The sequence below is a fragment of the Branchiostoma belcheri genome, unplaced genomic scaffold (genome assembly GCF_001625305.1).
Source record: "Branchiostoma belcheri isolate BF01 breed outbred unplaced genomic scaffold, Haploidv18h27 scaffold6, whole genome shotgun sequence".
Taxonomy (NCBI): Eukaryota; Metazoa; Chordata; class Leptocardii; order Amphioxiformes; family Branchiostomatidae; genus Branchiostoma; species Branchiostoma belcheri.
The window spans coordinates 3,495,692-3,518,926 of record NW_017804242.1 but is presented as its reverse complement, the minus strand read 5'-3'; the positions used below and the strand labels follow the sequence as shown (position 1 = coordinate 3,518,926).

General features: G+C 42.6%; 4 protein-coding genes across 4 annotated transcripts in view; 2 read left to right on the top strand and 2 right to left on the bottom strand.

Annotated features, from left to right (window-relative positions):
- LOC109482463 (queuine tRNA-ribosyltransferase catalytic subunit 1-like) overlaps window positions 1–2,902 on the top strand; it is a 4,404-nt gene extending 1,502 nt beyond the window's left edge. Inside the window, exons 4-8 of the mRNA XM_019785176.1 lie at window positions 681–796; window positions 979–1,117; window positions 1,382–1,457; window positions 1,726–1,920; window positions 2,296–2,902. Coding sequence (XP_019640735.1) covers window positions 681–796; window positions 979–1,117; window positions 1,382–1,457; window positions 1,726–1,920; window positions 2,296–2,493 — 724 coding nt within the window. The 3' untranslated portion in view covers window positions 2,494–2,902. The remainder of the gene's footprint in view (window positions 1–680; window positions 797–978; window positions 1,118–1,381; window positions 1,458–1,725; window positions 1,921–2,295) is intronic.
- LOC109482497 (TRMT1-like protein) lies at window positions 2,787–6,653 on the bottom strand. Its single transcript, XM_019785220.1, has 9 exons — window positions 6,497–6,653; window positions 6,128–6,207; window positions 5,683–5,983; window positions 5,005–5,217; window positions 4,535–4,725; window positions 4,275–4,353; window positions 3,764–3,897; window positions 3,334–3,496; window positions 2,787–2,964 (listed from the first exon to the last, which is right to left on the bottom strand). Exons 1-9 carry the CDS (start codon window positions 6,631–6,633, stop codon window positions 2,820–2,822), a joined length of 1,443 nt encoding a protein of 480 aa, XP_019640779.1. The 5' UTR covers window positions 6,634–6,653; the 3' UTR covers window positions 2,787–2,819.
- A 222-nt stretch (window positions 6,654–6,875) lies between these two features.
- On the top strand, window positions 6,876–11,481 carry LOC109482449 (zinc finger protein Xfin-like). The gene is made up of 4 exons (XM_019785156.1): window positions 6,876–6,975; window positions 8,341–10,572; window positions 10,876–11,057; window positions 11,289–11,481. Exons 2-4 carry the CDS (start codon window positions 8,444–8,446, stop codon window positions 11,381–11,383), a joined length of 2,406 nt encoding a protein of 801 aa, XP_019640715.1. The 5' UTR covers window positions 6,876–6,975; window positions 8,341–8,443; the 3' UTR covers window positions 11,384–11,481.
- A 7,048-nt stretch (window positions 11,482–18,529) lies between these two features.
- LOC109482496 (monoacylglycerol lipase ABHD6-like) lies at window positions 18,530–23,142 on the bottom strand. Its single transcript, XM_019785219.1, has 9 exons — window positions 22,860–23,142; window positions 22,295–22,433; window positions 21,713–21,872; window positions 21,241–21,354; window positions 20,687–20,819; window positions 20,157–20,305; window positions 19,672–19,726; window positions 19,331–19,431; window positions 18,530–18,947 (listed from the first exon to the last, which is right to left on the bottom strand). Exons 1-9 carry the CDS (start codon window positions 22,873–22,875, stop codon window positions 18,783–18,785), a joined length of 1,032 nt encoding a protein of 343 aa, XP_019640778.1. The 5' UTR covers window positions 22,876–23,142; the 3' UTR covers window positions 18,530–18,782.
- Window positions 23,143–23,235: the final 93 nt, after the last annotated feature.

The window sequence follows — 23,235 nt, the reverse complement described above, 5'->3', positions numbered from 1 at the left end:
CACATAATCAATACAAATCACAACAATTACAACAATCAAATAATACACATGATACACATATTTGTCGCAAGGGTCTGTGCGGCTGCCATTCGGCGCCACAAGATGACCTCAATACGACTTTCCCCAACCGAAGTTAGGTACCCATTCACACCTGGGTGGAGTGAGGAAAGTCGTGTAAAGTGCCTTTCCCAAGGGCACAACGTCGGGGCGCATGTTCAGACATGTACCGGGTACGACTCGGAATCGAACCCGGGTCTCCCGGTTCATAGTCGATTGCTCTATCCACTACACCACCCGACGCCATATCTCAACTTAATTTGAAGACATGACAATGATTCTTGGCCTCAGATTATCCTTTTTTTTTTTTTAATGGTGTCGCTCAATGCAAGGCCACTTCTAGGCATAGAGCTAGAGTTAGATACTTTGTCATCTGGTAGGCTAGGTGAGGCTAAACAGCAACCTTGAGGGTCACTAGAGGAAATTTTGGGGCTCCACCACTAGCTGTTCAGTGTTTTCAGAACTCACAAACTAGATGGTGTTGACTGTTGAGTCATCTAGTTTGTGAGTTCTGTGCACTGTTTAACTTTATTCCAACACGACGACAGAGAGATCAAATTTATATGTAGATGGTGTGGAATTTGTACTATATATTGTATAATGTATAATTGTTTGTGCCCCAGATCCATCCGTTGGCTGGACAGATGTATGAAGGCCCACAAGAGGACAGACTGTCAGAACCTGTTTGGTATTGTACAGGGAGGGCTGGACCCAGAACTCAGGAAAATCTGTGTGCAAGGTTAGTTTGCTCATTCTGCATAGTGCAGTGGTTAGTGACCCTGTCTAGGGACCAAGAGATTGGCAGTTTGAATCCTGTCACTCACCCAACATGCAAGCTACTGTGATATTTTGTGATCAGTTCAAATAATGCTATATTATCAATTTGTACATGTATTATCATTCATACCTTTGTGATTTCAGAAATGACCAAGAGGGACCTGCCAGGGTTTGCTATAGGTGGTTTGAGTGGTGGGGAGGAGAAGGCCCACTTCTGGAGAATGGTCCACCTTTCTACTGACTACCTACCTAAGAACAAGCCTAGATACCTCATGGGGGTTGGGTAAGTACATTGTGTATACAGATATGGAGCCTGTGTTACATTTGTTAAGTGTTATGTTTAGAATGTTATCTTGTTAAAGTAATTTCAATCTCTACAATGCAAATGTTCTTTGACTTTGCTTGTGTTGTGCAGGTTATGATAGCATAGTATGGTAAAAATGGATACTGAAATTACATGTATGTATACTATACTTATCCTGTGTCTTGAAATGCTACTTCAACACCTTTACATTTCTGATAGTCTATGATACCTTTCCTTGTTTAGCTATGCAGTTGACCTGGTGGTGTGTTCAGCCCTGGGCTGTGACATGTACGACTGTGTCTTCCCCACAAGAACTGCGGTAGGTTCACCACCTTTTCAACAACCAAGTTACTAACAAGAAATTATTAACAAGAAGTCTCAAAGATGTCATATCTCAGTGAATAATTTTTGAGTTTTTGCTTTATTCATCGGTGAATAGCTGATTGATTGATTGATTATATTGATTGAATAGCTGATTCTATCTATGCATTTTCCCACTAGCTCCCCTAAGGCAACAGGCAATGTCCTTTTTTTACACACAACCTGCTCCTATGATGCCCTAAACCTTGACTGATTTTTCCTCCCAGAGGTTTGGTTCAGCTCTAGTTCCCACAGGGCAGCTGCAGCTGAAGAACAAGCAGTATGCTCGAGACTTCCGTCCAATCGATGAGGACTGCAGGTGTTCCACCTGCGCCAGATACGCCCGGGCCTACCTACATTCCATCGCTACTCAGGAAACTGTGGCCTGCCACCTAGTGACTGTACACAATATTGCATATCAGGTGGGTATCTAAACTAACTGTTCCATTGAATAAAATGTTGCACAGGCTACCAACAGATGTCAGTAGGGGTAGGCAATGGAAAAGACGGGAGGATAACAACAAAGAATGGACCAAGTGAAACCTTAACTGGCTTACAAGGAACAGAAAACAGAAGAGTGGTTAGAACCAGTTGTAAGATCATCTGTGGTGCCCCAAGGGTCAAACAATAAAGACTAATATGACTTTTGTAATTTTTATAGTGTTGATGAACATGCTGATTAGAAAAATGTCCAGAGTCAGTTCTGTGTAGGACTAACAAGAAATTCTAATCAGAAGGTGTTATGTTTATTTAACATTTATTGTTCCATTATTGACTTCCTGTCTTTGTCTCTACAGATGAACTTGATGCGGACTTTACGACAGAGCATTCTGGAGGGTCATTTCCCCCAGTTTGTACAGGACTTTATGGACACAATGTACCCAAGCAAAGACTACCCAGAGTGGGTGGTGGAGGCTCTATCAGCCGTCAACATCCATCTACAGAAAGGTCAACCTCAAGTGGACATCACTTTAGAAAAGAACATTAATAGTTAACTAATATTTCCACATTAATAAATATATTTCACATCATGTTTCTTATACACTAACCTAATCACTTCTCAAAATCCACTGTCTGAAAGTAATTTATTTTGACATGAAAGGTGACGATGAACATAAATAAAACTGACCATTTTACGGAACTTACATGCACTTACATTTTACATACAAGCTTTACTGTGCAAAATGTCTTGAGGTTTAATATGACCAGAATGGTGCAATAAAATCTTGTAATCAAACTTTCTCCTGGTAAACTTGAACCTGATAGTCTGAAAGTTTTTTTTCAAAGGAATGTCAGTGGTAACCACGGTGGTAACCAGTGCTCAGGTCACCGTTTGGCTGCTGTACTTCTGCAGAACAGCCTTGAGCTGGAGCAGGTTGGCGTCTGTTCTGATCGCGATGGGATCAAAATGTGTCCGGCTGGCCCTGTAGCCTTCTTTCCGCATGTACTGGAGAACTTTCTGCATCCTGAGAAACAGAAAGCATAATCCGAAGTCAAAATTTTTCTAACAACCTAAACATGGCACCTACATCCTTTTCAATTGTGCTATGGGAGGAGGGGGGGGGGGTCCACTTACTTTCCATATCAAAGAAGCAGGCAGTGGCTGCCATGTTGGTGTTCCTATTTGCATTTCAATGGTTTAAGGACACAAACTTTTTGTTGCATTTTTGTTTCCTTTTTTTCTGGGCTTCTCTGCTTTGAGCTGTACACATTTAATAGTGGATATTTCAGACTGTAAGAATTTTCCTGTATGTCCAAAAATGACTGACCTTTGATTTACTGAAATGCAAATTGGGACACCAACATGGCAGCAGACACAGCAATGATTGCCTTACTTTGGAGAGTCTTTGCTCTTGGCACAGTGTCTGTGGATGTTGTAGTAGAAGGCTGGGTGTGGCTGAGACTCCTCCTTATCCCCTCCATCTGTCTTTATTTTCTTACATGGATTCTGGTTGGTTTGTTGACAGTTATTGTCTGAATCATCCTCGAACATTCCTTCTGCATGAACAAGATTTTTGAGGATGGTCAGTTTATGCATGGAAACGATTGGGCTGAGTTATACCAAAGACTTAAACAATTGAATACTAGTATGCATGTACCGCTTTCTCCATTTAGCACTTAGCACTTATGAGACGGAATATGGTAGTTGAACACCCACCACCACAAGTGGACTAGTCCCCTGGTGTAGTACTTGCACAATTTTGTGGCCCAAGGGCTATAGAAAGGTATATATGCACTGCTCTACACGATGAAAGGTACACATACCACTTTTCCCAGCAGGGCACTCTGCCTCTTGAATCATAGTTTTCAGGTGATTTCTAGTCATGGGACTCACGAGTAAGCCTCTACATGTTGAGAACATTCTCTTCAGGAACTCCAGGTTGAAAACAGGGCCACTCCTTGGGGAAAAAAATTAATGAGTGACAATTACAAAAAGTTGTGTCTACATGTACAAATGTACACAATATACCATAGTATTGCAGCATTCAATCCATAACATAGTATTGCAGCATTCAATCCATAACATAGATGACTCAGAAAAATATACCATTTGCTTAATACACGTTTGTCAAATTTGTTTATGTTTCAAGTTAACAAGCTGAAGTGTATATATTTTCATAGAAAGATATAAAAGTAGCAATGCCTGTCCAATTCTGACCACGCAATCTTGGACTGGCATGTGTATTTCTTGTACTTACAATTTTGCATCTTTAAGTCTACCTAAGACATATTTTAGTCTCCTTGTTTAGAAGTTATGTACAGACAAGTATCTTACCACACAGGTCCCAGCAGAACAGCAGTCTTACCAGGTGCACCAACATGGCAGGAGCATGGCAGGAAGGTATAATTGTTCTCTGTGAAGATTTCAATATAAATATATTAAGTAGCACAGCGATTCACATACATCTCTACTTGTGAGTGATACTAATTACTGTACTGCTGATACTACACTACACAACTATAATATGTTGCAATCTGCAGAACAAAAGAATGCCTCCACCCAACAAATGTATTTAGAAGACAACTGTAGGTTACTATTTAACATCTTGTCGTTGGGCTGGAAGACCCTCTCCTGACACAGCTGACAGTGGATGACCCCCTGTACGCGCTCCAGACACGCGTCAGCGTAGGACGGACCCCGCAGGACGCGTACAACCACCAGGAGGAAATGTTCCGCCACCAGGGACAGGAGGACATCAATACCTTTGTTACACCTGGCCGCAGCTCTGCCAGGAGATACGAGAACAATACATGACATATTCTTAACTCGTTCTTTTAGTTTAATACATGTATCATAACTCAGGGAGAAGAGTTTTACTGGTTCATGTATGTGTAAAAGGTCTGAAACACATTTGCTACACCTAAGTCCTTGCTGTTGCTCCACCAAGAGATACAAGTACAATACATGGCATATTCTTGATTGGTCACATAGTATACCTCAGGGATAACAGTTTCATATGTAAAACTGGAAGCTATGAACAATCAGATGTACTGTTTGGATGTACCTGACAACAGAGGCTAGTATCAATCGGACTGCCATCTCTCTCATGAACTCACTCCGCGTGATGTAGCCATTGTAGTGTCTCTGGGTGACATTGGGGCACTTCCCGTACACAGCGCTGGTGTCTGTGGACGTTATGGCCACAATGCCATCCTTTGGGACATTTCTGAAGGCAGCGTCTAAGTACTGTACAGAGCAGCCATAAGGATCCAGGTGCCTAAAACAACAGATGCCAAGTGTTGGTACAGCATACATGTACACATGTATTTGATGCACTAACATAAGAGAGTGTTTTCGTGTGAAATCATCACTGCTTCCATGTTGGTATAAAATGTTTGTTTCTTAGCCTATGAAATAATCACTTTAAATGCCTCCAGCTCAAAGAAGAGAACAATAGATACATTGTGCTTAAAAATTTGCCAATAAAACACAAAAATGATGTGCGTTATGATCCATTGAAATGCAACTAAGAGACACTGCCATAGTCAACACCTGTCAGCTTCATAATAATCATTGACAATGATATGGAAAGGTAGTGAAACCCCCATTGAGAAAACATGTACCCTTCACTTTTTTTTTAAAAGGCATTATGCTTCATGTCAGTGAGGATGACAGCTGTACCTTTTACTGGGGGGTAATTTTAGATTAGTTGTTGGATTCACAGCAAAATGTGGAACCTTACACAAAGTCAAAGGGTCTCTGGTGCAGCAGCACATTGGCATCGCAGCAAACAACTTCAATCTCTGGTGTCTTCATCGCTTCTGCATCATCTGCAGGAGCATTGTCTTCAACACTACCCTCTTCATTGTTCACCCTTCCATCTTCCTCCTCCGTAACATGACTGTTCTCTTCATTCTTGACTCTGAAGCCGTTTGATCTGACGTTCTTCTTGATGAGAGCGACTGTTTCCTCCTTAATGTCCCCGATGGTCACCTGTGGCTGCTTGCTTCTAAGGTACTTGGACCAAAGTATCCCTTCAATGCCTAGTAAACAAAACAATCCATCAATTTACTAGTATCAGACCAGAATACTAGTATACCTGAAGCTAATAAAGCACAAAATATACCTGAACCTAAATCACAGGGAAAATGTAAAAATCCATGGTATTTACAAGATCCAGTTATTACCTGTGGCTCCAAACGCATCCAGACACCGTAGCTGATCCTTCTCTTCAGCCATGGTTGCGAGAGCACACAATACCATCTCTCTGTGGGGATGGTACATTTTGTACATCATTGGGTGCTGGCTGATCATGATCTTCAACGTTGATAATAAAGTACTTTTTTTTGAACGGGACATCTTATTCTTCATTTTACATATACATGTATTTAGAATCTTGCTGAAATATTGACTTGGAGTTTGACAAGACATTTTACGTTTTAATAGCTGAAACATATTAAATTTCTATAACATATGCCCCCCTCCCTTAGCTCCCCTGCAGCCTAAATGTGTATTTCCTGTTACTAAGAGGTAAGCTCTCCCAAGACCAAACGAACCTGTTCATCCTCATCTTAGGGTTATAAAAGGTGTCAGTCTTCTCTGGAGTTGTGTGGTTTTCCTTCACTTTCAGCGTAACGCCCATCTCAACAGCAACTTTCATCGGCTCGCCTCCGGAACTCGTGCAAGAAGCCATGATGATAGCTACACTAGTGTGGAACAAACCAAACCCGTCGTATAGGGGTGTTCATTTTGGCACGTTTTGTCCAGTGATGTTTATGATGTGTGGATTAGTGAAACACGTAATGTCATCTAAACTTCTTTAATATTCATTTTGGTAAGAATTTTTTGTGGTAGAAACGCGAGAGAACATCACGAATTCCATGTTAAAGTACATGAATATATTGCTACACGAATGGGGTAATCAGGAACGTGATGTTGCACTTTGACCTTACGTCTTCTGCTACTTCCGGTTCAGACTTCTTCACAGAAAAGGAGGCAGGAGTTGGGAATTGATATCAGCGCTGCAAAGATGCAGGTAAGTGTTAACGTAAGAAAGGTACAGCGGTCGAAATTACTAAACACAATGTCTCTTTCTGCACCTTTAGCACGGTTTCAAGAGTTCTTGGTATGACTATGGTCTAACTCTAAGGTAGTTCATTTCGCTTCCTACAACTTACAAGGAAACCCATGCTGACTCACTTGTGTGGTTGTTGTTATCTTCAAGAAGATTTGGGCATTTCCCCCTCTTTCTGGTGGTCCACTCTTTATTTCTTAATCCCCATAAGAGCGGATCGCACACATCACCAGAAACATGTAAAGACTCTCAAAAAACATGCACACTAGTGAAACACTGAGCTGAACCCCACATCTGCTTGTCAAGTTGAAGAATGTGTGAGTTAAGATACAGTCAAACCTGCCTATAGTGGCCATAGACTGGCTAAGAAATAATGACTACAAAAACAAAGAACATACATTTGTACTACAATGTACAATGAGTGAGTTGACAAACTATTTCTGAATCAGTTAACAATGCATGCTGAATGCACTTGTCACAAAGAATGTTGAAATGTACATTAGAACAGTTGAGCTATTATGGATTACATATACATGTATGTAATGTTACTCATTAATAGAACATGGTAACGTTACATCATCAAAATGTGCTGGTTTGTTAAGGAGGAACATTATGAATAGATTGTTATCTTTGTAATGTATGACTGTGCATGTGGATAAAGAATGATTGGGGAAAAATTACCAACTTGGGAAAAGATATAGATAGTAGAGGTATACATGTGTGTAGTTGCTTGAATGCTTTGTTGTTGTGATATTGGGCAAAGGTTGGAGATTTCTCACTAGGTAAAAATTCACCTTGGCAGGGGTTTTATTTTCATTGACACTTTGTTCAAACAGTGAAATCTAACAGTCAGAGTTTGCCATTCCATGTAAATGTGACTGCTGCAGGGCACATCTTTGTCAGGATACCTTTGGTTGAGTCCTGACAGGGAACAGTCATTGAACCACCAGCCACCCTCCTGTTCCCTGGCACAGTTTTTCCTCAGTGATTCGTCGTTGTCCCTGTCTGGTGTGGAGAACATCATGTATCTGGCTGTGGTCCACGGGTAGCTCTTTGAATCCATGGAGTTTCCTGCAGTACCGGTGAAACCTGACAGGGAGAGCTGGTAGTTGGTGCTCTCGCTGCAGGCTCCTCGCTGCCCACACTGAGGCTGACACATGCAGCCCAGAAGACCTTTCTCCTGTCATTTCCCCGAGATGGATGGAAATGAAATACAAAATGTAGTAGATAGTTATTGGCCTTCACCTTTCACATGCACAGTTCAAACTGTGAACTGGTCTGACCATTGTTCACAAAGTTTTATGTTTTTGCAATGATCTCTTTCAGGTGTGTCACAAGATATCAAGCATACAAGCCTCACAGTTATGAGAGAAATGTACACAGTCATCCTTCACAGTTGAAGTCGATCCTCATTAACTGTTACAGCAGGATGGAACACTCACCAGTACCGTTACTGATCAAACAAGAACCAGTGAACGCAGATGTGGCCAATCAGGAGGCTGTGGGAAGTGGTCCAGGACCCGAGTCTGGTGAACCTCCCCGCGAAGATGCCTGGGAGGACTATCCAACCCACTGGCAGGCTGTGGAGGGCGTAGTGAGCATCGGACAGGCCTCCAGGATCAGGACACCGTTACGGGGGAGACTGTACGTTTGTAGCGAATGCGAGTACCACGCCACCCGAGCCGACGTGATAAAACACCAGCGTCTTCACACCAGGGCCCGTCCGTACGTCTGCCTGCTCTGTAACTTCGCGGGGACTCAGAACTCGCACCTCCGCTCGCACTTCAAGCGCCACCATTTCACGCCGTTGGACGAGGATAACCATATGATCATCCCCCAGAGCCACTTCATCTGCCAGGAGTGCCACATCATCTTCCCAACGCAGGAGAAGCTACAGACTCACTTGTGCGAATCCCACACAAATGAGGAGCAAACTCCCTCCAACAGTGAAGAGACTGAGAACAGTGATGATATGCAGGTAGACTCCCTACAGACAGGCAATGTGGGGAAGCAGAATGGAGCACTAGAATCAGTTCAACATGTCAACAACGTGCTGCACAGAAACAATGAGCAGAATAGTCCCCTAAGGTCTGACAGTTGTGCAACGTCCAAACACATGATTTCAAGTACTGTACCTCCCACAGATGATGGAGTCAGCATGAACAGTGCACATGTTATTCACATGTCACAAAATGATTCAGACTTTAGCAGCAAAGGCACCACATTTAATCATGATGGTGCATATTTGCAGCCTGCCTTTGCCATTAATCAAGAAGAACAAATCACTGCCAGCTCCAAAGAAAGTGTCACCAATACTCCATGTAGTTTCACACAAAGCCATGTCTTTGAACAGAGAGAAAGAAGAACTTGTGGGAACCCTAGTAGTATTGAAGACAGTGTTAGTGTTACTCAAGATTGTGCTATAGTAGGTAGTAGCAACAGCAGTGAGCATGTACCTCCAAGTGAAGGGTTAGCTACAGTAGGCAGCAGTAGCAAGGGAAGGAAGACATTTACATGTTCACAGTGTGGCTACAAAGGGGGGAAGAAGGATGTCCAGAAACACTTAACAGTACACACAGGATTTCGGCCGTATGTCTGCCTGCAGTGTGGCCACACTACCGCACAAAATAACCACATGAGGAAACACTTCCAGAGGATTCACCCTGGACAAGAGGCAGAGTTTGACGTCAGGACTGATGAGTTTTACATTTGCAGCTCTTGCTTGTACTTCTTTTTGTCGCAGGAGACTTTTAGCGCGCATTTTGACAAAGGGACATGTGTGCGGGATGGCACTGAATTATGTAGTGATACGATGTCCCCAAATAACGTTATGCTCCAAAATCAAACACTATTTAACCCCCAGGCTGCAAATATAGGTACCAGAGACTACGAGGAAGAACACAACAATCAGCTGTGTGAGACGAGCTTTAGTTTTTCAAACACATTTGAGGAAGGACATCATCTAACCCAAAGAAACAGGCAGAGAAAAAACGCTGGGCCAAAGTGTGCTATAAAGACCGATGGTACCATCAGTAATCCTCAAAATACACAGTCTGATGTTATAAACCACTTCAGACGCAGTATTAATGTTGAAAACAATTACAAAGAACTCAGGTCTGAAGAAGCGATGTCGTGGTCTACTGAGCTATCATCATATGAGCCAACAGTTAGCAACGTCAACGGACAAAATCACATGAGTTTGCCCTCCTTGCAATTGGTAGAGACAAGAAATGAGACAAAGAAAGCACACTTCAAAGGGGTCCAGGGAAATGCTCAAAACAGAACTTCCAGGCGTTTCCAAAATAGCACCTCGTCAGTACCATCCAGGATTTCCAGCTCTCAGCAGAATGGACAGGTGTCTTTTTCACAGGAGGGCTCTGCTCAAATGCTGCCAGGGTTTTTGCAGCAGACAACAACACACATCAGTATGGATGGCACAGGTTATGGTACAATAGCCTCACCAACAGTAGGGAATGCAGCAGCAGTTCCATTACATTCACTGAAACAAAACTGTGATGAGGATGTTCACACTACAAATACTGTGCCTAGAAATATCAGGTGAGATTCTAGCTTTAGTTACACTGACAGTACCAAAAGTCTTGTTGACATTTTTAATTTACAAGATTTACAAAAATATTGAGATTTTGAAATCAGTACTCTATAATGAAACTGCCATTACTAATGCTTTAGATGCAACACTTCAGAATGGAGGCTTTCTTTTACCTGAAACAGTGTGACAAGTTGGATACATGTACTGTATAACTAGTGTCACTGGCCACTCAAGTGATGGCAATGCCCTTTCATTCTGCAAGGTTTGCCTGCCTGTATGCTATATACATGTTGATTTATTGTGTTTTTCAGGAAAGCAGCCCGAAGGTCCTTAAAAAAGTACACACAGGTCCAAAACAGACAGAGGATGCACTGTCATCAACCACTGTACACCAATAGGCGCAAGCCTATACAGCCTTTTGTGTGGCACTTCCAAGGCAGGTCCTATATTACATATGAGATTGCTGGGAAAACATCAAGATCTCTGCCCAAAGGTAGGCACTTAAAACAGTGTAAGTACTAGTGTAGTTGTACAAGTTTCATTTCATCATATTATTGCTAAATGTATGTACAGTAAATGCCATGGTTTTCATTATAATACTTGTACTTTTGTCATAACACCCATAGTTAAGTAATAAATAACTAAGTGTTTCTCACTTTGAAATTATCAGTGTTATTGGTACACTGTTATCTCTCCATCCTAATGCCAGACTGCACTTTTACAGTGGACCGCCAGATGGCGTGTAACTTCTGTCCGTACAAGACCAGTAAGAAGGAGCTTCTCCGTCTGCACATGAGGAGGCACCTCTGGATGTCCTGATGAACAGAGACCTTTTCATGGATCCCATTGCATGCTGGGAGATACAGGGGCATTGTGGGTAGCTGAGGGGGCAAACAAAGTGATTACTTGATAACATAGGACCAAGGAGGTTAAATTAGTTGATTTTAACTCCATGATAGAACAGACTGACAGCAGCACACATGCAGTGCAGGCACATTGCCTTTTCACCATTTAACTGCACGTGTGCTGTCAAATTTGAATGTCTGTAACTTGTAAACAGTTCTTGTTTGATACATGTCCAGATGTGTTTTGTTTATATCTCAGGGCCTTCAACTTTACACATTTTAAACCCTGTTCATTACACTGTGCACTGCAGCCAACTGACTGATGATGATGATGACACTGTGCATGCTCAGCTCAAACCATGAGCCAGCTAATTATGCTGTTTGCCCCCAGAGCTACTCATAATGCATATATAAGTGCCATTAGAGTTTACGTGACTTCTTCCACATTATAACATTTTAAATTATCATTCAGTAATGAGTTGAATGGACTGTAATATGTAGCATATACAGTATTCAAATTCTCAGGAAGGTTTCTTCATGTTGCGATAGGAGCGCACTGTTGGAGCAAATCACAGAAGGGTTTTGTACTTTTGTGTTTATAACTCCTAAACACAAAAATAAAACAAAGCAGCACAGTAAGGATGATCTGGTTTTATTATATTATATGTAGTCTACAATGCAATGCAATGTAATGCACTTTGATACAAAGATATGATATCTGTACAAGTATGATGAAGATAAGTTATAAATCTATCATTGTTGACCATGAGTGCCTGGCTATTATAACGTGGAGTCTACAAAGTTGAGTGTCATTTGGTAGAAATATGATCTCCAAAGGTGCAGAAACCATTCTTTAGTGTCATATTACAAAACAACCATTTTAGAAACATTTTAAATATACTTTTAAATAGACATCGTCCTATTTGCTGCAATGTCACTGCCCTATTGAATATCTTTCATCCATCATTTTCGTTTTCCTTGGAATTTATGACGTGCAGAACCTATATATCCTTTTCGTCCCCCTTTCTCTTGGTGGCAGGCCTCATGAAGGGGTTGGGTCGCCCTGTCCTCTTGGGTTCTCCCCCGCCGCGTTTCTGCACAGTTTCCGGTCTGCCACTGTTGTATTTCAGCACGTAGGACTGACTGCCTTCTCCACAGTACCTGACGGGGTGTCCGTAATTTTTCCTCACCTGTAACGCGGGGGTGGCACTGGTACCCACGGCTGGGGTGCCTATGGTCGCGCGACTTGCCGACGAAAAAGCGCCCCCGTGCGGAAGGGATGCGGACTGCTTCTGGAAATCAGGACTTCCCTTAGCTAACGAATCGGTGGGCAAGGAACGTCTTTGTGAAGGAACCACACGACTGACTTTGCACGTATTTTCGTCAGAATCCATAGACGTTACCGGATGGCTGCTGTAGTCTGGCAGCTTGTCCCCCTCTTTGACGTTACTTGAGAGTACAGGAGTTTTTGGCGGGACCTCTTTTCGACGAACGACGCTTGCTTTCGTGTCCTTGTCGTGCCAGTGGTACGGACACTGCTGCCTCGACTTGCCCATATAGTACTTCACCTTCTCTTGCAGGGTGGCCAACTGCTTTGTCAAAAGTTTCACCTCTTTCTCCCTGGATTCTTCCGATTCGTTCATCCTCTGCAGCTTTTTCTCCAGCTGCCGAATGGTTTTCCCGTGTTCTCTGTCGTGGTCCAGCCTTTCCTGGCGCGCCATTTTGTGTCGCTTTTCCGCCACGAGTATGACTTCAGTCACGTCGTTCTCTGTCTGCGTCCAGCAGGTGATCATAGGCCTCTTCAAACTTTTAAGTTCCATCGTCAACTCGAAATTTTGCACAATCAGTTCGTCTACCTTCTGTCGGAGCTCCTTCTCTGTTTCTATAGAGTTCTGGAGGTCAGCTTGCAACCTAGCGAACTGTTTCGTCCCCTCTTTGCTCGTGCGAGTCTTGTTCCTCATGGAGTCTTTCATTTCTTTCACGGTAGCCTCGAGCTTCTTAAGCTTGTCCTTCGCGCGGTATTCCTCAAAGACACTGTGGTCTTTCTCCTTCTTGGCTCTGTCGGCCTCTTCCCTCAGGATGGCAGCACACCTGTCCTGAAGAGACGTGACGTATCTAACGTCGTCTGCGTATTTATCTTTCAGTTTTAGCAACCTCTGGCATTCCTTGAAGTACTGATCCTTCTCCAGTATCAGTTTTTCTAAGTGCTCAACGTACAGTGCCGCTCTGTTGTCTACCCCTCTTGTAATGTCCAAATAAGCACGTTTGGGCGTCTCGCCTTCCAGTTCCAAGGCCTTAATGTCGGCTGATATCTGCCGCACCTCGCTTTCTGATATGTGACACTCCTCGTCGGTTTTTCGAGCCTGAGAAACCCTGGCCTTCAGCTCCTTGTAGAGCTCTCCTAGGTCGGAGTCACCACCACCGGAGCTTGTCTCGGGCCTTCCCGGGGAGGGTGTGCAGTTCTCCCGCCGGAGGGAGCCGATGATGACCGGGGACGTGGAGTGTGCACGCGGATACGGTGACCGGGACTCCATACCTTTTTGTCCCATGTCGCTGACAACTGGAAGTGAACTGTCTCCGCAACTTGGTTATCAAGAATTAAGCGACAGAGCAAGAAGAACGCTGTTTGCTGTACAGACGACACCTGAAAGTCGTCCTACGTTTGAATCGACGCCCCCGACAATTAAGTCCGTCTTTCCTCGGGGGTAGAAACCTCGAGCTCTCGCTCTCGGACGGCGTACAACAACAGTCACCAGCCGTAACGACTAACGTTGGTACGAGCAGTACGCTCCAGTGCAGAAGTCAAGATGCACTAAACACACTGTATCGTCTCGCAACGTGTAACAATCCTGCTGTCGCTTGACCCCTTCCAATAGCGCAAGAAGTCAGTCTGTCACCTTCGATTTATATCTCCTCGTCTGAGATACTAGTCCCCGGGCCTTCTCGTAATAGCCGTCCAGGAACCAGGGTACATTTGCGTATGTAATTACGCTGCCACTCGCCCTTAATCCGAAAAGTTAGTTCCTCCTGTGATGTCCATCCCTACCGTGCAGGAGCGCTCAGCTAACGGATTTCCTGTCCTGACGACGGAAGGCGAAGCGACGTCCTGAAACAAACATTCCTCATTACGTACCGTGTGCCCAAGGTGTTGCCCCGTCCGTTTCCGCTGTTGATATATGCTTTTTTTACGACAGTCACACTTCGCGTCAGCCGGCAACAAATTGTTCACTACTTGGTGATCCACAAACGCAACAACAGTTCTTATCGCCAGGCTTTGTACCCGGCTCCGCTAATTTGTCCGACGATGTTTACCGAAGCCCCTGTCGGGGAGAGGCTGGTGAATCGGTCGCCCCGGGCAACTAATGCCGCCGCTCACCCGTCCTACAGTAGGTCGGGCTATTGTGGAGTGGTGCGATTCAGCGCCCACGGACCAGCAAATCACCTGTGAGCTTTAAAAAGCAGGTAGCTGGTCCCACTTACCAAAACCTCTCTTCTGTAAGTAGGTAGGCTGAGAGCTACGGCGTCAGTCGGGTGGGATAATTTAATCATGCAGATTTGTAGCACGGTAAAAACGGTATGACATATTCATGATATTGATAGACTTTTTCACTATCGCATCTACATTTAAAAATATGTCAGGTCATTTTTACTGTATGTAGCGCATGGTGTTTAGGTTATGCATCTCTTTACTATATGAGGGGCTAGACTGCACTGGTAATATAATAAAACTTGAATAGTGAAACATTTGCCAATGGACGAGATTTCGACTGGCACATAAAAAGTACTGTCAGGAGATTTTGTTTGCAGACTGGATACGAACTTCAGTCCTGACGGCGGCCACACGGGTGGTATTGTCACTTCACTGGTAATGAGTGTTATCCAAACATGTGCGCAGACCTTGTGTCTAGCCGCAAACATTCTCTAATGTGTCGACAAAGACGGGATACCCATTATTTTGTGACAGATTCAGGCCGCGTGTGTGTGCGAACGTTATTTTACATAAATCATCTCTAGATTGGCGGTCAGGAACTTTGGCTTAGAATCCCATTTTAGTCCTAGTCCTTTTTATTTAAAAATCCCGACTGCCTACGCCGCAAATATTTTTGCAAATTATCAATATAATCCATAGATTAGTCTCACAAGATAATGTTCGCTGCACTAAGCTTAGGTTGTTCCGTCTCTCTAGTCACCAGAAAAAAGAAAGAAAATTGAGCCAAACAAGGAGCTAGAATGATCGGCCAAGAGGGTTTGGCTAGCCTCTACCAGGCTTCGGGAGGCGGCCAGAAAGAGTACAAATCGGCCAAATAGAGAGATAACATTCCAGATTTTTTCGGGAGCGGCAAACTGTTCTCTCCCACCAGACAAACTCCCCTGGCATGTTATCTCTCTATTTGGCCGATTTCTACTCTTTCCAGCCGCCTCCCAAAGCCTGGTAGAGGCTAGGGTTTGGTTATCGTAGATGTTTTTCTAAATGCTTACAACGTACACTACGCGATGATATTAGATGGTTTTACTACTGACTTCGTTGCTAAACACTGGTTGTTAAACTGTATATTCTGTACCCTTACCACGGTGGCCTATATTGTGGAGACTACGAGAAGAAAAGGCCATTCGATATCTGTTTATTGTCATTAGAGTATGGGTATTGTTGACTTGTTCAATAGCTTAACAATATATCGAACACACTCAATTATGATAGCCTATTTACGACCGCTAAGTGGTTATCATTGTGATAAGACGATCAATTGATAACCATTAAGGGCGATGAATTCATTATTAATGTGGTCATTTCTACACCGGAAATCATGATGTTAACACAATCTATCACGGAGGATATTAAGGATAGAAATGTTTGGAACAGATATCATAGTTGTAATGATTGGGAACTTCCGGAGACTTGTATGGGCATAGAAAACACACCTGTGCGTTTTTGTTGTCCAGAGTAATGTTAAACCGGAGGCAAAAATCATTAGATAAATATAAAGAGACTGTAATTTCCAAACAGACAAAATGCAATTTGATATTGAACAGTTTACTAAATGGTTTAGAGAAATTACATAGAGTGGCGAAAACAGACACCATCACATGTTATTCGTAGAAAATAAAAGAGAAGAATATGATCATTTTCAACATTGTTATTGCTGTTCCCTTTCATTTCTGTCACTGCTTTGCTTTTGATTGGGAATCAGTTCACATTTTGGGTGCCCAATTATGTCGTGAGTCGTTGTTTATATCAAAGTGCATTGTTTAAAGAAGTTTATGCTATTTCCCCAGGCTTTTCATATTTATCCCCCCCACCCCCCTCAAAAATAATATGTCGACTAAAATCAAACCCATTACGGCCATGCAACCCAACAGCAATAAGGAAAGTAAAATCTTACAGTGCATTAGACACATTTTTCCATGTTTACTACCTTTTAATATACGTTATTATTTTGCCACTTGCAATTAGCCACCGGGCATGAAAGATCATACCATTGTTATCAAATCTGTGCGCTTACAGGCTAGCCTCTACCAGGCCTCTTTGGCGCACCAACTCCCCTGGCATTTATCTGTCTTGGCCAATTTCTACACTTTCCAGCCGCTCCCGAAGCCTGGCAGAGGCTAGCTAGTTCTGACATCACCGTTGAACTGTGCATCACAGACCCATTATAGTCCATAATTAGTACTGTGTATCCTTGAAAATTTTTTCGTAGTCGTAAATATGCTTTAGTTGTCAGGCTTTCCGAGAAAGAACGTAAGGCTGTCGGCCTAGCTGACTGAACGATCGGCCTGCCAAACCGCCTGAGGGTCCTCCCAGCAGGACGTGTGACATTTGAAAGGTGAAACGTTTTAAGTGAAACGTTCCCACGGAACAGGCCATCTTCTGACGTCACATGATGAGTTATAAACAAACACGGTGCATCTATATGTATATATATTTCATGTATATATATTTATATCCCTATTGTGATTGGAAGGGAAGTGACTACCTGACTTTGCAGGCGTTCTATTTATCAAACAAGTTTCAGGAAGTTATGATTGACAACCTCATACAGATTTCACAAAAAGCACAAATAAACGTTACTATTAGTTAAAGTCTACACATTGAAAAGACAATCTTTGAGATTCATAACGTATACGTAACGTATGAAAAACCTTTGAAAAAAGTCATGTATGTGGGAATATCACACTACTTCAAAACCAGCTGTTATAGACTGTTGTAGCCCGACTAGCATTAACGTACATTAAGGTACTACGGATAAAACATATACTGTGGATTAGTTTTAAGCCCCGGGCGGCTTTTCCGTAAGAAACAAACATCTCGTTCCCAAGTGCTGGGCTTCGTTACCATGGCAACGGCACGTCAGTTGTTACATTTGGCGGGTGGCACTTGACCCGCGATGTGGACCTATAGCCACCACTTGTGCAGGTGTTTCAATACAACAGTTTTATCAGTAGCTTCAACAGCCAAATCGGCTTGCCACTTGTGATAGACGTCTGTACACTATCTACACATTACAACCGGAAACGGAATTGACGATACAGATTAGAGTTTTTTCTGTACCATACTTTATTCTCCACTTGAATTCGTAAGATTTTTTTGGCGACGTCTCAGGGAGGAGCCTAATGGTACAGTATTGTGTGCAGTTTACAAGAATTCTGGGAATTGTACAGGAATTTTGTCCACAGCCATGGGATGTCCACAGGAATGTCTCACAGCTCTGTTTGTTGACACACATTTATGCCAACGTCCTGGGAACCCTTGGGAAAATTCACTATACACTCGGGAGAAGTGCACTGTATCTGTACTGTCTAGACTTACAGGTACTAAGCATATAAGGCTTCCTCAAAATCATGATATCATGGCAATGCCATGCAGACAATAACCCTAACAGCAACCACCGTCGCCATGGCAATGTATGTTTTCATTCAGTTTACCTATGTGCGTTTTCAGCTGTGAAATATCTGCTGTATATTATATTTATTTTACAATTTCAAATATCATACTTATAATTTCCAACAACATACTCCCACCACTCCCTCCTCACCCTGTTCTGAATGCAGCCTTCTATAACGTTATATGTATACGTTTTGCTAACGATAATTAATCTGTGCTAGATGACACATTTCTCAACCAAAAGGTTTCATCTGCCAACGATCTTCTATGGTAACCTTTCTCCTGGCAATACTGCTTCCCACTGCTAGGTGGCGCTGCAGTGAGAGGAATTCGGTCCCAAACGTGACTTTCAAACCCTCCTCGCGGTTCCTGGCCCGATTTGAAAATAGACATCATTTCTAGAGTTTCTCATTCACATAGCATCCTCAATGCGACGATTTGAACTATTCATTCGCGGAAATACTAGCCACATGTACGCTTCATCAAGTACTTCTTATTTCTTATACCCGTTCAGAACTCCTTCTCTGAAGTCGATGAAGACGGCCACCGCCTGTCGAGTCTTCTCGTTCACCAAGACGTGACCGCAGTCATCAAGGATGTCCAGCCGGCAGTTCGGCACTCCCTCCCGGACAACTTCTGCACCAGAGACGTCCAATACCTGGGGGAATTCAGTTATATAAAAAACATTGTCATATATTGTGCAAATGATGTAAAATGTCTGACTAGCTTGCAATTTCGACATGTACAGTGACACAAAACCGATGGATTTTTGCGTGTGACCTCACGAATAATTGGCAAATAAGAATAGAAATTTATTGATGGTCATAATAATGTTAAAACTTTTGCTGCAATCATAGTGCAATGTAACATTGATACCTTCTTTACGAATGTACATGGAAAGTTACAAATTTCAAGATACTTTATAATCAAAGCAGCCGTGCAGTCTATTGGTTGCTGATGTACTTATAAAGTTGGAATGAACACCATCCGTATACAGTATATATCTAAATCCTAAATTATTAGTATGGCTGACAGACTTACGTCATCCTCTCGTCCCCAGATCACATGTGTAGGTGCAGAAATATTTCCCATGCTCCTTTGCAACACGTCCCATTTCTCTTTTCTCCCCAGTTCATCAGACACTGCAGGTAGCAGGAAAATGTCATAAAATTTATTGTTTTGTCATCATACATAAAATTATGTTTTGTATCAGAGGATACAAATCGCCTACAGTGGGTTAAATAACGAAAGTATATCTACTGCAACTGTAAAATCATATGCAATCTTCAATGGAGGTAGACGAGGATCTGTGTATGATAAGTTGCAGATTTCTCGAGCACAATATCAATGATAGATACTAGTAGAGAGATCTGCGTACTTACACTTTTGGAAAAAGTCGTTGTGTGGCGCCCTGTCAGCCAGTGCACAGTACAGGAGCTGTTGTGTTGATAGGAATAGTTGCATTATAATAGGAGGGTCGTGTTTTTAAAGATATCTCTACTTTTTAGTTTTTCAAATAAACGAACAAAAAAGATATGGCAATAACAGACACATTGTGGTACCACAAAAACAATACTAGAAACCAGGGAACAGAAGTTTCGACAGAACTTTGAACAATAGCACCCATAGCCTATATTCACATAGGAGGGAAGGGTGTATTTATCTCTTTCTCCCTTTTATTTTCTTATCCCTCTCCTCTGCTTTTCAAGAACACAGCATACACTTTTGATTCGACGGTTCAAAGGTTTTAACAAAAACGTCAGTGCTCGTACTCGACCTCACGAAACAAAAATAAACCTCTGTGGAAGTCAGTCTTAAGACACAAAGAGGCCGACGTTCACAGCCATGAATGGTATGTTCGTGATACCTTATCGGGGAGCTTGAGTTTGCCGATCTTGTATCTATAGGAGTTGATTTCTGTCATTTCTCGGAAGTCGTCCAGCGTCTTGGGCACGAGCATGTTCCTACCCTCCAGGAATGCCCTCATCATACGGCTGTGTACAGGGGTCACCACTCCTGGGAAGGTCAAGGATAAAAACGATGAAAATGGCCGACCCATGACGTCACATACCAAAATGGCGGTGTCCATAACATCGAGAGTAAAACAGAATATGGATTTGCTTGCCCAAAAAGAAATAAAACATTTGATTGGCCAGAATAGTATCATTAGTAATGCTAGAAGTCCAACCAAACATTGCTATTGAGAATATGATTGGGTTTGATATCATGGATAGACCTCAAAATTGAACTTTCGAACTGATCAATTCTATAGGTCTATCCTTTGCCCAGAATACGTTTTGATTACACAAAACTGTAAAAATGATGAGTTGTCGAACGGCTCAAGTGCCAATTTGTCGCTTAAAAACCCTTAATGCAAACTCAGTCCTGAACACGTACCGAGTGGACAGAAGAGCGTGAGCAGTGCGATGTTTGACCGGTAGGCGGCAGCATACAGCCCGGCTATCCCGCCGCCCATGGACGTGCCCACCAGGTGGAACGGTTTTCGGTCGAGACCAACGGCACACACAAACTGCACATTGGCATGACAACAAAAAATATAATCTGAGGAACAGCACTATTTACTTTGTTTATCTGGAATCATATGTAACGTTATACGACACAGACGTCCCAAATAAAATCAACTGCGCAATATATATCTGTGATTGACTGTGAATGAGTCCTACTTTAGCTGGTGTTAAAATCCTATGATAATGTAGTTGTAGCTATAGAGTTCAAGCTTAGTTCCAACACAAGAAAGGTGGACTCAGCATAAATGTCCTTTCTTGTGTTGGAACAATACAACTATGGGTTCTACCAACGTTAACACAGATGAGCCTTCATTCGAATCCTATCATGTCGTTAAATTCGATACGGTTTCTGTTTTGGCACTTTTTTAAAGTTGAATATTAATGTTAAACCTGATCACAAGAATTGATTGAGAAAAGAAGTACCCTATGTAAGGTGTTGGCCATGCCCTCCATAGACAGATCCTGGCCAGGGTTCCTGTCGGACTCACCATGGCCGGGCAGGTCTAACGGTATGATGTGCAGATTTTGAGGAAGAGCCTGCATGACGGTAAGAAAAAATATTACCTCCAACTTTAATTAGTGACGAGATTCACTTATTTCTCATCGTTATCAAAACGGATATTTTACATAAGGTTTTATTGCTCTTTCGTCAGGATCATGAGGTGTATTCTGTGATTTTTGTCATATAAACCGTTGCGTTTATGTTTTTATTTCGTTGTATTTGTTACACGTACGGATTATGTGCAGCTTATACTATAGGGGTAAGTGTAAAATGGTTTGGACATATTTTGACAAAGGTTTTAGCTTTATCTAGATTTTTTTTTTAAATGAACATCTGAAATATGAATAAAGTCGCTGTGAGCAGCAAAAAATTAATTAATTCGCTTTTCCGTACCTTAATAAAATTTGCCCAAGTGTCCTTAGACGTGGAAAAGCCGTGAAGGAAAACGACGGACGGTTGTGTGTCGCTAGGACGGCCCCTCTCGGCATAGGCCAGTCTATAACCTTCTACCGTCACAAACCTGACGGTGAGACCTGCCCGCCATATCACGGCCCTGGAGTACAATGGACGATGTTACGTCGCTGAAGGTTACACATCCAGGTAATAAGATACGCCGAAAAAGCAGTTACTCAAGGAACTGGATATGATTTTGGAAACGGTCAGACGTTTCAGGTAGCGACCACTAACTTTCGTCAGTGACACTAGAGGGTGACGATGGCACTTGACGATGTTCTATAAAATTTATATAGGGTCAACCTTGCTAGGGATTTGATATAATGAGCGGAACTCACATTACAGTGCATGTTTATACAACGGAAGAATAAAACAAATACGTGTACAAAGGCTGTTCATTTTGCAATAGTTAAAATCTGGCCACTTGATTGCATTCGCCAAAAGATGTAGTAGAAAGTGGAATAATCATTATATATTTTTGAATTGCTATATTAAAATGCCTATCAGACTACCAAATCTTACTTCCTGATCGCCCTGATGATGATCTCCGGTTTGGTGTTGTAGAAGTAGACGAGAGAAGCCAGCGGTACAAGGGTCAGGGTGGAGACCCCGGCCACCAGCAGCCTGAGGAAGGGGAGGGCGCTCATGTCGGCGCTGTCACCTACAGGAGAAGACAGGGGATATATGCAGAACTGTTAGGGTTATACAGTACATGGTCAACGGTTCCACCTTTCTTAACAATGCAAACACCACTGCAAATAATGAATAGCTTTCTATCTATTCACCACGTAGGTCTCTGCACAGGTGATAATGTCCACAGGTATTTCAATAGAGTACGTAGACTCCTCAAGACCAGGTGTCACCTCTTAACGACGCGAAACCAAGTCAGAAGCGTCCTCGTGCCTCTATTTAAGTTCCAGTCTATGCACTGCCCAAATAAAATCGGCTAGCATTTTGACTAATTTGAATGTAGGTCAAACGGGTTAGATACGCTTCTACTAACGTTAACATGCACAGAAATGTGTGAGTGAGGTATAAGTTTATACGGTTTGTAAAAATTGACTCAGAAAAAAATATGGACACTTACCACTTTGGGCAGACATGTATAAAATCAACCACGTGGGCCACTGACTTAACAAGTCTTACAACTTCTGATCTCCCGAAGGCTAAATCGCGAAATACGTCCGGTCGTCACCAAGTATTTTAAAACACCGGGAAGTAGAAGCTGTGAACTCTGCCCTCTTTTGTAAACAGGAAAAGCACATGCAGACCACGTGCTCGTCCACTTAAAACTTGTAATCTTTGATCCCGTGACGGTGTAGCCTTGGAATTCTGGAGTAGGAGTACAAAAAGGCAAAGCAAAGAAGTCAGATCTATTAAAATTGATCAATGATGAACAAGCATATCGACTCTGACAATCGCTCGACTGGTTATATCTCCTATGGCTCCTATACAATCAATCA

Excerpts from the sequence above, each read along its gene's own strand:
- LOC109482496 (XM_019785219.1), bottom strand. Across the intron at positions 20,820-21,240 it reads TGGCCAACACCTTACATAGG|TTTGTGTGTGCCGTTGGTCT; the intron begins GTACTTCTTTTC and ends GCCAATGTGCAG. Across the intron at positions 19,432-19,671 it reads CAACGACTTTTTCCAAAAGT|TGTCTGATGAACTGGGGAGA; the intron begins GTAAGTACGCAG and ends TGCTACCTGCAG.
- LOC109482497 (XM_019785220.1), bottom strand. The coding sequence starts at position 6,633 with ATGGCTTCTTGCACGAGTTCCGGAGGCGAGCCGATGAAAGTTGCTGTT. Across the intron at positions 5,984-6,127 it reads GGATGCGTTTGGAGCCACAG|GCATTGAAGGGATACTTTGG; the intron begins GTAATAACTGGA and ends TTTGTTTACTAG. Across the intron at positions 5,218-5,682 it reads CAGAGACCCTTTGACTTTGT|GCACCTGGATCCTTATGGCT; the intron begins GTAAGGTTCCAC and ends CTGTTGTTTTAG.
- LOC109482449 (XM_019785156.1), top strand. The coding sequence starts at position 8,444 with ATGGAACACTCACCAGTACCGTTACTGATCAAACAAGAACCAGTGAAC. Across the intron at positions 10,573-10,875 it reads ACTGTGCCTAGAAATATCAG|GAAAGCAGCCCGAAGGTCCT; the intron begins GTGAGATTCTAG and ends TGTGTTTTTCAG. Across the intron at positions 11,058-11,288 it reads ATCAAGATCTCTGCCCAAAG|TGGACCGCCAGATGGCGTGT; the intron begins GTAGGCACTTAA and ends GCACTTTTACAG.